Raw genomic sequence first — 13,735 nt, 5'->3', positions numbered from 1 at the left:
ATTCAGGCCACAGCCTGTGCCAAAGCTACAAAACCTGGATTTAATTAAAGTGCTGCAAAGCAAGACTGACTGGGTTCTCTCTAAAAGTCTCGACAAAAGTCCAATTGAGCCCACTGGAAAATACGCCGCCTACCCCAGGTCTCATTCAGTCACAGCGTCTCTTTCATAGCCGTGAATGAATGAATTGCGCAAAGCTGGCATGGCAATTTCGCAGGCATGATGGAAACCTTGGTTGTGTAATTTAACCTTTTCAAACTTGCTAAAATCACTGCACTATGGTTAAGAAAAGATTCTGTTAAATCTGAACATGCAACAGGGTAAAACTTTGGATCCCGGAAAAAAAACAAAACAAAATCACAGGTTTTAAACCCTGAGAAAATGATACAGTGCTCTGAGACCAAAGACATTAAATATAGTGCTTTTTATACATTTACAGCCAAAGCTGTGCTCTCAAAGGGATTGCCGGTGATTTTTTTGCACTATTTGATCAATATTTGAACAAGCTACATAACAACGATAGATCTATCGACAACTTTATCTGTATAAATTGTGAAAAGATAAATAAATAAAATTAAAAAAAAAAAAAGAACACTCCTGGTTGGCCATCATTGTTGTTTAAGTCGCAACACTGTCGGGGTAGTCACGTCATGAGATTGACTTGGGCTTGATCCCATTTATTTTACCGGCGGTACAAAAAACACATGTAATTTATGAACCCCCTTTCATTTGAACCCAAGAGAGACGTGAGCGAGGAGGATAACGCTGAAGACATAATGAGCTTCAAAATGAAGATGAACAAACAGTCGGCAAAAACTCACAGGTGTGCGATGCTATGTTATGCTATGCTATGCTATGCTATGCTATGCTATGCTAGCGGAGAGCTAGCGTGTCGGCTGTTCACTGGAGACTTACGGACCGCTGTGTTGACTGGCAGGGTGACTCGTCATCAGCTTCCTCCGTGATCGCGCCGGAGGCCGGTCTTTCGCCAGCACTTGCTACTTCTGCAATAGCAGGTTGTTGTCATCCTCCAAGGAAAGCATCCGGCATCTCCTGCCTGTTTCTTCAAGTGGGCTTCATTGGTTTCGCCAGGGAACGTTTGAAACCTCATGAAAGACTGCAACCGCAGCGTTTGGCTTGAGTTTTAAACTAGCTCACAATGTAAGCTAAACTAAATGCGTCAAATGCATTCGAAAAGATGCAATAAGAACATAGCCTCGGATCTTTTGGAAGTTGTGTACATCCACAAGCAATTTCCCGCTCCTTCTCTTGGAAAGCTGTGTAGACTAGCATCAGTCCAATTTATTTCCCCTTGAATTGAAATTGCACGCAAAAGCAGCACAATGTGGCATTATTATCGTAAGTAACGCTGAGCGAAAGTTAACGCAAACAACCTGTTTACGTCATCAACCCAGCAGACATTGCGCTACTTAAAGAAAAGAGGCGCAGGGTTAAAATGTTAGAAATTGTGATGAAGGTAAACTTCATCATCCTCTTTTGACAACACTAGCAGAAAGACACATCAAATCATCCATCTTCTGCCGCTTATCCTGCTCTCAGAGTCACAACTGTCATCAGGTGAGTCAATCGCAGGGCCGCATACAAAGATAGACAATATTAATTTGTTCATTCGGAGCAATTTTCCCAATATTCTTGCTGCATGCCGTTGAGCTGCATGCAGAAAGGCCATTGGAATCAAGCATAGGGCCTTTCGTGCTGTGTGGCTGAAGCGCTAACCGCTGTGCCATCTTGTCATGCACAACAAATCGTATTTATGTCAATTAGTCTTCCCTTTAACATCTGTGAAGCAGGTTACCATTACTTCCACTTAAAGTCATGTGATGTTAGCGGTCACCCCAGTGTTGCGTAGAAACTGAAATCTGTATAAATCTGCTCCAAAAGTATTGCTCTAGTGATTGCCAAAGGATTTTTGTTAGTTTTGCTTTTTGGTGTGTGACAGGAACTTACAAACCACTACCACTTCCTTCACATTATGCTGTGCTGCAGGAGTCTGCTAAAACGTGTCTCTGAATGAAATGCACTTGTATTTTTCTCTGGATCCACAGGACACATTTTTTTATTGTTTTATTTCATAACATAGTGTTGTTGCTTTTTGTTTTGTTTCATTTTTTCCCAAACATTTGCTTGCAGCCTTGAGAACATTTTCTGGTTCCTCGCCCAAACTGTCAGGATTTCATGTTTTTTGTGTGTGTAATTGTCACATTATATGGGCATTTAATAGATCAATATCAGTGTCTGAGCCAGAGGTCATGTTCATCCTGTAAGATGTAAGATTTTAAACTGTTTTTTCCAAAAGAAATACACATTAGACTATATATATATATATATATATATATATATATATATACATATACATATATATATATATATGTACATAAATATGTTTGTGCGTGTGTGTATGTGTATGTATGTATGTATATATATATAATGTAAAGCCATAATTCATGAGAACATCTTTCATCCATTACTTGTACAAATGTTATACTTTCCTTTTCTGCATCATATTGGAATGGAATGGAATGGAATCTACCTATAACCCATAAATATATGTGCAATTGGTATATGTTTGTGTTTTTATACACATATATATATATATATATATATATATATATTTGTCTTTTGTATTTATGCTGAAAATTATGGAAATCTTAATTAGCTGTCAGAGTATGAAAATAATAGCATGGACCTTATAGATGAGCTTACTGATGCTGAAAAAATGTAATCACGTGTATGTGAAACATAAAAACATCATTGTAATGCAATTATTACAGACTATAACCAGACTCTGTTAAATCGTGTCTTTGACCTCGGAAGTACCAGCCTGTGTTGTTGCAGGAATTTTCTGAAGTGAAATATTATTGAACTGACAGTTTGCCTGCTAAATCTGACAAATGTTACAATCCAGAAAACAATCTGTCCTCGCTGTCTGAAACTGAAGGCTAATTGCCACTGGCAGCACAATGCAACTTCCTATTTTTCTGTTTAATTTGTTGTTGGTTTTTTTGTCTTTTGAGACAGGAATTTGTTTTTGTGACCGTAGTCCCAGCACCCCAAAATCACACGCATATTAGGTGGTATTGTTTCAATTTACCACTGAAAAGCAGTTAGTTGAAATCCACACAACCTCTAAAAGGATGGGTTGTGCCAGTCCAGACTGATATGACTTAACATACGTCATCCTGTCAAGGTTGTAATTATGAATCAGTCAGAAATTATTTTCCATGTAATCAAATTGTCCGTTCTGACCTGCAATTCTGGGCAGATCAGACTGAATCAGAAAAGTTGTTTTCCAATGTAATGATGATAACAATAGTCTCAAAAATGAGAGAAAAAAAAAAAGTTTTCCGACAACAGATTCTGAAACAACTCCATTTAATTGTAACAAATGTGTAGAAACACTCACATGGAGATATAAATACACGGTAAATACTCTTGATTGCACTCGTTCAAACAACTGATCTGTTCAAGGATCTTCTGTGTATGTAAATATTATATTTAGAGCCATCCTGTGTTATCAGTGGCCAATTTGATCAACTGATATGAGCCTTTCAAAGACAATTTATGATCAGTGCATATTGGCTGGCAGGAAATCTCTACAGATCAATATTTTATATAGGATATATTTGAAGCAGGCACCAGCTGGACTCGTAACTTTACGATGGGGGCATTTTTCTTTGTTTTGATTGATTTTTATCTGCTGTATTGACCATTAGCCTTAATCCAACCACTTCAAGCCTTCCAGATGATAGCACCCACACACGCCAGGCAAATGGTTGATTCTAGAAGCAACTTTGAAATGTGAAGTTGGGGTGTGATTGTCCGTGGGACGTCTTTCTGGTGTGAAATTGACATCCGGGTCAGCATACCACATCCTGTTTAGAAATTAGCTCTAGTATGACATTTGATAGAATATCTAATTTATCTATTTGCTTTTTTTTATTGCTATAGGTTCCCAGAAAAAATAAGACAGTATCAGTCGGGCTCTGACGGCAGCCTCAACGCAACAGACTTGATTGAAGAAGCGACAGAGGATGGAGAGTAGTTTTCAAACAGTCCCATCAGTTCACCTCAGCCTCTAACACTGGCTGTTTCATGCTGGTTTGAAAAATGACCCTTGAAGGCAGAATGCTGCTTATGTGCAGTGACACTTTGTCTGTCTGGCTGGAGACTCCGAACCAAAGTGCGTCAGGGCACGACACAAAGAGAGAGACATTCACTCTGCTGACAGATTCTCCACAGCTTTAGACGGACATGCAAAGCTTTTAGAAAACTATACATTCTGTTTGTGAGTTACCAGCTACTGGCAGTCGATTCGACTCCCCTCAGTTCTCTAAAACCATACTTGCTGAGGGCATTTAGAAGCCGGGAGTCGTGGCTTTAAGGCAATAATGTCACAAAAGACTCCTCTCCCGATATGGAGCAAAATGTATAATTAAAAACAACACCCAGGGTCTGGATGATTAAAAAAAACAACAGAATAAATCAAATTATTTAGAGACTTCACAAATCACATTTCAGACACAAAACCTACAAATCAAATAATTTTATCAGCATCCCCGATCAGAACATCATTCCAATGATCATTGAATTTGCTTATATGTATTTTTCAGTGAATGATTTTTTTCACTTTTTCGCAGAATCTTTGCACCTTTCACACCAATTTCAAGGTTCAATTATTTTTCTAAAGATTTTTTTTCAGGTGCTCCCTTGCCTCTTTCTTGATTTTAGACAGTTTGTTGCTGATTTTCTTTTTCTAAATAATCCCGATTCCAGGAGCTTTATTCACCGTATCCCCCTTGAAGCCCACTTGAGTTTAATGAGCCATCAAGAGGAAAAATAACACCTGTTTTAAAGGATTTCTGCCACACAATGATCCATGTCTGAATGTAGACTACTTTTCCTGCATATATATATATGAATACATATATATATATATGTTTAAAAACTGCACAATGCTGTCACAGGTAGATATTTGACATATTGATACATTGCACAGCCTTAATGACACCATTATAAACTATGTGCTGCCAAAAACACGCCAACGTAAAGACTGATGCCTTGCAAAAAGGTTGAAAGCGAGGTGGGTTGGGGGGGGGGAATGCTCGGGTTATTGAAAAGGCTCTCCGATCGTGAGTGGGTGTGGGAGGGTGGGGGTTGGGGGGTATCAGTCGGTACACGGCTCACTTCTCTCCTCCACGCTGCTGAAATGCGCGGCCAGCTCCTCCATCACGGCTGTCCTGCCCAGGTGATCGTTCCGCCGCTTCTCCATCACCACGTCCTCCACGCTCTGGAACTCCAGTGCGCGGCAGTGTTTGTCGGACAGGAAAATCTTGAGCCTGTAGGGCTGCTTGCCTATCCGTATCTCCCCGCCCATCTTGAACTCCCGCTTGCCGAACCTGCACCAGGCGGCGAAGCACTCGGAGTTCCTCCAGCTGAGCTCACGGTCCTTCAGGCCCACCTGCTCCATGGCGTTCTGCACCACCACGTCCGGGCTGAGCGCCTTGAAACGGTACAGGTCGTTGACGATCCTGCAGCGCCTGCCCTGACCGGCGTCCGTCAGGAAGCTGTTCTTCACCTCGGCGCGGTGCAGGTGCACCACCTGGAAGTCGCCCACGTACACGGCCCAGTGCGGGTACTGGCCGGTGGCCACGAACTCCACCAGGTCGCCCGCTTTGCATTTGTTCAGGAGGTTCTCCGGGGAGTAGACCTCCAGGTTGGCGCACTTGGCGCTCTTCTCGTAGATGCACTCGTCGCGGTTGTAGACGGCGCACTCCACCTCGTCGCGCCGGTCGTACTGCTTCTCTTCCTGGTTCGGGTCCCGCTCCGTGCCGTTGCCCGCGCCGCCGTCCTCCAGCTCGTCGTCGTCGTTGGAGAAGATGTAAGAGACGCCGATCCGCGGACCGTCCTCCGCGTCCGCGCCGTTCGGGTCCACCGTGGGAACTTCCGCGTAACTTAAGTGCGACAGTTTGTCCATCTGGTTCCCCATGCCGCCGCGCACCGCCCCGGTGCAGCCGGTGCCGCGATCCGACCGCGAACCGTCACCGGACGAACATCCCCGATACAAACTTTCCCCCGCCGACTTAACGCGCACGGTGAGCCTCTACTAGCGTCCGCCCGGCCGGAGCTCCATCAACAAGTGGAGCCGAGACGGAAAACAAAACGACCCGGGCTCGGCCCCGGACCCGGGCCCGACGGCTCCGGGCGCTTCCCCGCGGAAAGTTGGGTTCCGAAGAGCGCGTCGAGCGGCAGCGCGGAGCGAGCAGGACGAGCCGGCGGTCCGGAGGCGGCTCTGCGGCTCAGCATCGTCTCCGCGGCTCCGGCGGCTCCCGCGGAAGGCGGAAGTGCGCGTCATTTGCGCTCACGCTCGTAATGAGCTTTAAGACGCTCCTGGGATTCAGGAGAGAGAGACACACACACGCACAGACACGGGGGGAGAGAAATGCTATTCCTGTCTAATATTGATATTTGTTTGTTACACAATGCACTTGTTGCGTTCTATTTATTTGCAGCCCAAAAGATTATGGAATAGATATTTGACCAGAAGTCCCAAATTGGTGAACACTATTGCAGTGATAAGCTGTAACATAAAATCAATTAAGTCTATAAAAGTGCCCATCGGTCTATTATTTAAATGCTTTGTTTGTCCCATCGATTTTCTTCTGACACCACAAACATCTCGGGTCTTAGCAGCCTCTCTGCAGCGAAGGGTTTACGAGTGAATTAATGTCACCCTTGATCAGTTTAACGCGATTAATTCACATTAAATCCACAGCTCTCACTCAGCGAATTGCGACCTTTATCAAGTATTACCAGAAATACTTTTCCATTCCAGGTGGAAAATAAGGCTCACAAAATATTCATTGATGGATAAATGTGGTCCAAATGCTATGTATATATTTTAACTGAGCCATGATCAAATATCAAGTTTATGCAGTCTATTTCCAGTGCATTAAATATTAGTTTTAAAACCCATAACTGTATGGTCGTCCACAAATTAATTAGTTAAGGCATAAAAAAGACAAAAAATGCTGAAACTGCATTAGTGGCTTTCATAATAGCATAAATAAAGCATAGAATTACAGGATGATCAGAATAAATGACTAAACCTACACATACATAAGACACACACACAAATGCAGGGTCATTAACTCACCTTAATGTTAACCACTACAACTGAAACTATATAACCTGTCAAATAACATGAACTCAGGGAGTAAATCAGTGATGCTGAATTGTTCATTAACTGAATCCTTGCTTGGTGAAACCAATACTTCCATATTTTGTTTGTTTGGTTTGTTTAAGAATTAAAAAAAAAGAAATATATGACCTTTATCATCATTAATATTATCTTAACAAAAAGTACTCCTGGTTGTTGTTGTATGCTATGTACATTTTCACATTTCTGTGGTCTAATTCAAAGAACCAAGATCCAAGCGTTGATGATTCTCTCTGAAGTGAAACTTTGCTATTATTCACTCTCAGTCTCACTCTTAATCTCCCATATAACCCCCACGGTGTTTGTTGTCACTGTCCCTGAACTCACCATCGCTCATGGCTTTTTTTCATTCACCAGGGGCCAAATTGTCCCAGGAGCCAAAGAAATGTCCTTGTTGTTGTGCCTGAACTGGCCCACACTGCAGCAGCCCGGTGAAAACACCTGTACTGCAGGTGGCTGTGAGCAAGAGATCGAGGTGTGTGAGCTGACTACAAATAAGAACAGAAAATGTGCAGCTCGACGAAGAAAAAGGCTGTGTTACCGCAGGCGGTGAACCTGGGTTTGACCCCACTGGAGATTCTGGTGAACCACTGGTGGTGCAGTTTACACCTGCAGAGCCATCGAGGACGGTATATCATGGTAAATATGATGGAGTCGGAAATTCTCAACTGCAAAGAAGGTAGAAAGACCTGTTCGGTTGAAATGGAATCAGCAGATTATCAAGATGGCCCTCGGCCGGTGCCCACTGGGTTAACCAGACTGAGCTTCCTTATAGCCGTAGAGGATCACAAGAGGTTTTCAACCAGGCATAATCCAGATTAAATGTTTTCCGGGGTCAGTAAGACTCAACCTGGGTCAAAGGGTTCAAAAACATCGTTCTTAATTATTCTTTCTTTTAACATTTGTTTCATGGTGGTTTCCAGGTCGGCACCTGGCCGAAAGGAAAACAACCAATTTCGTCCGTATTCAGTTTTCAGGCTCCTCGGTTACAAAAATGCAGAATTGACCTGCGATGAATCGATGTCTTCAAATTCAACAATTAAACCGTTGAGCGATAAATTCACTGAAAATGAACAGAATGATAAACACTCCAGAAAAAATGCCCCCTGCATAGGAATGTGTGAAACACTGAGAGAGAGCAGCTGGTGGAGCTGGTTGAACGACTCCATACTGTTCAGGCCTGCGCTTCCCAAACTCACAATAGTAAAGAACAGAAAACTATTAAATGCCTCGGTTTCATTTGATATTAAGAAGAAAAATAGCTTCATTTCTCTTTTGACTTGCCCATTGGGTGTGAACTTTTGGTTGTTATTACCAACAATAGACATGAGCAACCTATAAATAGTCTTTTGCATAACATTACTCCGCTCAAACAGAGCACGTTGCTGATAGAGAGCCCTCTAACCGCAGTCATTTTGGAGGAGGCAGTTTGAATTTCTAGCTGGGGGATAACAAACCTTGTCAATGTCAATATTTTGTTCAGGAATTCAAGAAAAAATATAGAATTCACTGAAGGAATGCAAAAGGAAATCTCACAATAAAAACAATAATTATTATAAACATCATTAACAATCTTTGTTGTCTCTTATTCAGATGACTTATTCTTATTTTATGTGAATTTTCTGCTAAATATTAAAGCTTTCCCAAATTCATAGATTTTTCTTTGCATTAGAGAATTTCCATCAGGTTCCAATCAGGAAAAGTTTTAAGCCTCCTCGACTTTGATTAAGTTCAGACAAAAACACTTTATTTCAAGACACTCTCCTCTAGTGGCTAGATATATAAACAGTTGAATTTTTATTATTATCCATGTGATGAATATTCAGTACCAAATATGTCCTTCTGAAATAATGTTGTGAAAGACAGTGCTTGGTTAAATTTCAAACAAAATCTCTCACTGTTGTTGACTGTTGTTCACAACCATTTTAATTTCATTGCAGTTTTAGTTTCTGATAGAATCTCAGGCTTGAAAGGAGTGACAGCCAACACCAAGACTCCCATTGTGACATGACTGAAAACCTATTTCTCTTCATTTCGATTTTTTTTTTACTCAAACTTCATTAGACATGAGATAAAGCAGCAGACCACGGTGAGTAAACACGGGCATTCACTGACCTTTGAACAGCTTTGGCTCGATATTATGCGCATACTGCTCCGTGCACATCCGCGATCCCACTCTCCTCCTCAGCCCACAGCCTCAGTTCAACCACAAAACAAAAGAGTGAAAAAGACAAATGTTCAAAATGAATCCAGTGGATCTATTACAGTTTATTATCAGTGGAGCTGAGGGTGCAAAAATCTGGGTTGCTTTGAGAGGTGACAGGCAGCCCATTTGACCGCTTCCCGGACCTTCTTATCCTCCAGTGGCGTGACCCAGTTTACGCCTCAGGTGCCCCCCAGTGACACTATGTAATTTGTGCTGCTGCTAAATTACTGGAGCAGAGAGGCCTGAGAGACATAGTCAATTAGGCAGGTCTCCACCTGTCTACAGAGGACGGCCAGTTTCTCTGTCCTGCAAAGTATACCTCTTTTCCCCCTTGTTCTGTCTTTTTTTGAAGCTCTTCAAAGGTTTCAGATTTGAAAGAGGTATAGTCATTTTTCAGAGTCAATGTGCATTTGAATCTAAAAGGATGAGCGAGCCGGTGCATACTTGAGGCAGATGGACAAAGCATCCAGACCGCTGTGTCGTGCACGCCATCTGTTCCACCTGGCAGGGAAAACACGTAATGTCATTTGCTAAAATTCATAGCCAGTGGGTTGGAAACTGGGAAAATAAGAATAAAAACAAAAAATAAATAAATAAAAAACACTGTGAACAAATAATGAAAAAAAACAACACTAAAAAACATTTAAGGGAGGGAAAATTCTGTTCTTATTACATATTTATTAATATTGTCATATACTTTTTACATATTTATTTTCAGTAAAACATATATCTGGAGGAGAATGGAGGAAATGTTTGTTGAAGGAATGTCACTTTCCTATTTTTTAAACCCATTTAATTCAATGAGCATCATCATTATCTTATTCAGGTAATATTTACGGACCCATTAAACAAGCTACAACAAAGATATCCTAAAATATAGGCTGATAGATAAACCAGCACTTTTTTTAAACACTGCAATGAATGTGTATGGGGGGGAACTAAAACCGCATACAGGCATGATTATGGAGACTCTTATTGTGAAAGGTTGGCGTGTATGCAAACACACCAGGGGTCAGGTGTACAATACACACGCATACACAACAGTTTCTACACAGTCATCATGCTTCAACTGGACCTCATGTCTTTTTTTTGCTTGTTTTTCTATTTCAGCCTCACATTATCAGAAACAACAACCACAACAAGTGGGTCAAATACTGCAGAATCCTCTTGGGGGAGAGAAGAACTTTGCTCACTTCACAAACAAAATGGGTTTAGACAACTTTTTTTTCAGGGACATTAAATCTCTGAGATAAGCACGTGGATCTCTTAGCCACAAGGCAAATTCCCATTTAAATTAAAAAAAAAAAAAAAAAAACATGGTGTAAACAGAGCCCCCTGAAGAGAGTGGCGGGTCAACAGAAAGTGCCCTTTGCAGACCTGGAGCCCATCTGGGTAGACGCAGGCTGGTAGTGACACACAGACCTGAATGCTTCCACTCCGTTCTATCAGTCACACACTCGGCTGAATTCGATCGCAGAGGTGGGGATTGGTATTCCAAAGCCCATTGCTGTTGGTTTCATTGGCTATACACTAGAGCCTAACTGATACTTCAAGTAAGTTGACCATTGTCGACCTTTCAAATACATCTATTCGTGCACGAACATGTCTGATGATGAAAAAAAACTTTACAGATCAATGCCCGGATGTGGGAGATCTGATTGCTTTGTTGGATATTAATGTTCAGCAGACGGCCAGGAGGCCCGAAGGATTGTTCGGACACAGACAGATGGAAAGTAGGGTTTCTGTCAGGACGACCAGTGAAAATTCGGAAAACAGCTGACACTGATTTTCTATTGTTTTCAACTTGCATCCCTTCGTAACCAAAATCCATGTTTCCTTTTGGCGTTTTAACTTCATCTGATATTGACTTTATTGGTTTGAAGTCAGATGTCAGATTTGAAAACGAAATGTAACTTGTCCGACACCTTTCTAATGTTGCTGGATATTCAACACAATGTCGTCACATGACGACATTAACGCCATTCTGAAAAGATAAATGCCGAGCAAAATTAACTCTAGTCAGAAATATACATGATCAATTGAACCCCAATTAGGATATTTTGCATAACGAGTACTTGTACATTTGAGACTTTGAATACATTTTGCTGACAGTTCTTATGGACTAAAAATAAGAAGGAATTTCAGTGACTCTATCAATATGATTGTTATTCGACTCCCAAACATGTTTATCTGCTCCATACTTCCACTATTTATCAGGCTGTACTTTATAAACAATTGTGTGCTCATTTATAAAGTGAGAACTTGCAAATTCTGTCTAAAAGGCTGAAAACTATACAAAAAAAATGACATAATCCAAAAGCTGGAAATTTCTGATTGGCTGAAAGGAATAAGGCAATTAAATAAAAAGGCAGGGAAACATCATTATATGGGACAGCGGTCTTTGGTGCTTTCCTGCTCTGAGAAATAATGCAACATTTTTCTAGTGTTTACTAGTTTTCCAAGAGGAAACTCTTCCTGGTAAACATGAGTTCTAAAAATTATGGTCTCACTACGAGGGATCTAATATTAAAAAAAAACAAAAAAAAAACAACCCTGAAAATAATTGACTGACAACTTCATCCACAGGAACTCCTGCACAGTGCAAACAATAAATGCCCCCAAAATTGATTATAAGTGAAGAGGAAAAGTACGTTTATGGTACAACTTGTGCAACATTATCATGCATCGGATCACTTGACGTGAGACAACACAGGAGGCAGCAGGTCTGGATCCAGACTCAGGGTGTGGCCCAATTAGACTTGGGCGAAGACTTGGTCCTAGAACGGGTACGATTTCTGGAGAAGTCAGTTGATCTGGGTGACTTTATGTATGTGTGTGTGTGTATAGGTATACATAGACACACACATACACATACATAACTGATCAAAAACATCCAATGATTGATGGTTGGGGGGCCAGGGGGGCATCAGCGCTTGCGTTTCCAGTGATTATCAGTCATTGCCTTGCATCACTGTTATTTACTGAGATAATAGCACCATCCAACAGATAACGCTGCCTTGCTACAAATACAAGGAATAACAGGGGGGAATAGCAAGTGTTGGCAAGACTGTCAGAAGGCTGATTCCTCACATGATCGGTATATAAAGAAGTGCTGGGGTCGGGGAGGTAATTTTCCCATGACTGATATTGATGAAGAAGAGTATGAATGCGGGTAAGTTTTCATGACCGGATAAGAAGAGGCAGATTTGGACCTCAAATCCCAATTTCCTCTGTGATATTTCTCTTCTGACCGAAAGCAGACGTCTTGGGAAGTGGGTTAAGAGGAGAGGTCTTTTTGCAGGGCCGAGATGTCGAGGGGAGGAGGGACCCGCCCGCTCCATTCCTTCAGCTGACCGTCCTTGTAGAGGAGATTCAGGGCGGGCAGGGGGACGCCGGACTCCGCTGGGGGCTGACTGAGAGGGTTTGACACGCCGCTGTCGGGGTCAGAGGGCTGGTTGCCATCCTGCCAAGAAAGGGCCAATCGCATAGATCAGAACAGCAGGCAGAGCAGACAACATGTGGGTCAAGGCTAAAATCGCTGGGTTAGAAAAAGGACGACCAAGATCAGTAATGTTGATTTACAGCTTGTGGCTCCACCTTTGGAAAAGTCTGGGCTTCCTGATAATGTACAAGTGCCCCCCGTTTTCTCGAGGCTTCAACAAAAACCCACATTAAGTAGCACAACAGTGCATGTGACATGGAAAATAGCAGGGAAAAAAAACAGTTAGTTTAAAACAATAAATACGATCAGAATTACTTGATCAATGATCAATAAAAAAGCTGGTGACACTGACAGGCAAACTTTAATTGAAAAGTCATGATAAAAGATGAGTGGTAGAAATGATAAGCAATAAAAAGTTCAACTGTAAAAACTTGACAATTATGATTTGTAAAAACAACTTTTTGTTAAACCAAGTAAAACAGCATAAAACATGTGACACAATTGCAGCTCATGAATCAAATAGGCTAACTAGATAGCAAATTATAGGTGCTTCTAGCGAGAAACATGAGCTATTACACTGTGCGTGGTTTTCTTTCTGCCAACCGCAGGTTCAGCCACTGGCTATCATTGGCTGCTGCCTTTTCTCAGTATCCTGTTTCACGTTGTAAGTGAAAAGCTGCCCTGTCATGAGAGCTCCAAAGAGGCCCCTGGAACCCAACACTCGCCCGAGTGCACCTGGCGGCCAGGTGACACAGTGCAAGGCACAACATCTCGTCTTCACAGCTTTTATTTCAAAACTGATTATTTACAGTAAATTTCATTTGAAAATCCAATTGTTGAAAATGGAAGAGGC

At 41.8% G+C, this 13,735-nt stretch overlaps 2 protein-coding genes across 3 annotated transcripts in view; both read right to left on the bottom strand.

Annotated features, from left to right (window-relative positions):
- Positions 1–2,372: 2,372 nt before the first annotated feature.
- On the bottom strand, positions 2,373–6,418 carry lratd2a (LRAT domain containing 2a). The gene has a single exon (XM_086177951.1). The coding sequence runs from the start codon at positions 6,002–6,004 to the stop codon at positions 5,183–5,185; it is 822 nt and encodes a 273-aa protein (XP_086034077.1). The 5' UTR covers positions 6,005–6,418; the 3' UTR covers positions 2,373–5,182.
- Positions 6,419–10,098: 3,680 nt separating this feature from the next.
- The window catches only part of fam91a1 (family with sequence similarity 91 member A1), a 30,694-nt gene continuing 27,057 nt past the window's right edge, over positions 10,099–13,735 (bottom strand). For both annotated transcript variants that reach the window (XM_086178518.1, XM_086178519.1), the window contains exon 24: positions 10,099–12,903. In XM_086178518.1, coding sequence (XP_086034644.1) covers positions 12,718–12,903 — 186 coding nt within the window. In that variant the 3' untranslated portion in view covers positions 10,099–12,717. The remainder of the gene's footprint in view (positions 12,904–13,735) is intronic.

The sequence above is a fragment of the Fistularia commersonii genome, chromosome 30 (genome assembly GCF_037954325.1).
Source record: "Fistularia commersonii isolate RoL2024-O1a breed Wild chromosome 30, RoL_Fcom_v1.0, whole genome shotgun sequence".
Classification (NCBI taxonomy): domain Eukaryota; kingdom Metazoa; phylum Chordata; class Actinopteri; order Syngnathiformes; family Fistulariidae; genus Fistularia; species Fistularia commersonii.
The sequence above is the reverse complement of the archived record's forward strand: the minus strand, read 5'-3'. Positions and strand labels throughout refer to the sequence as shown.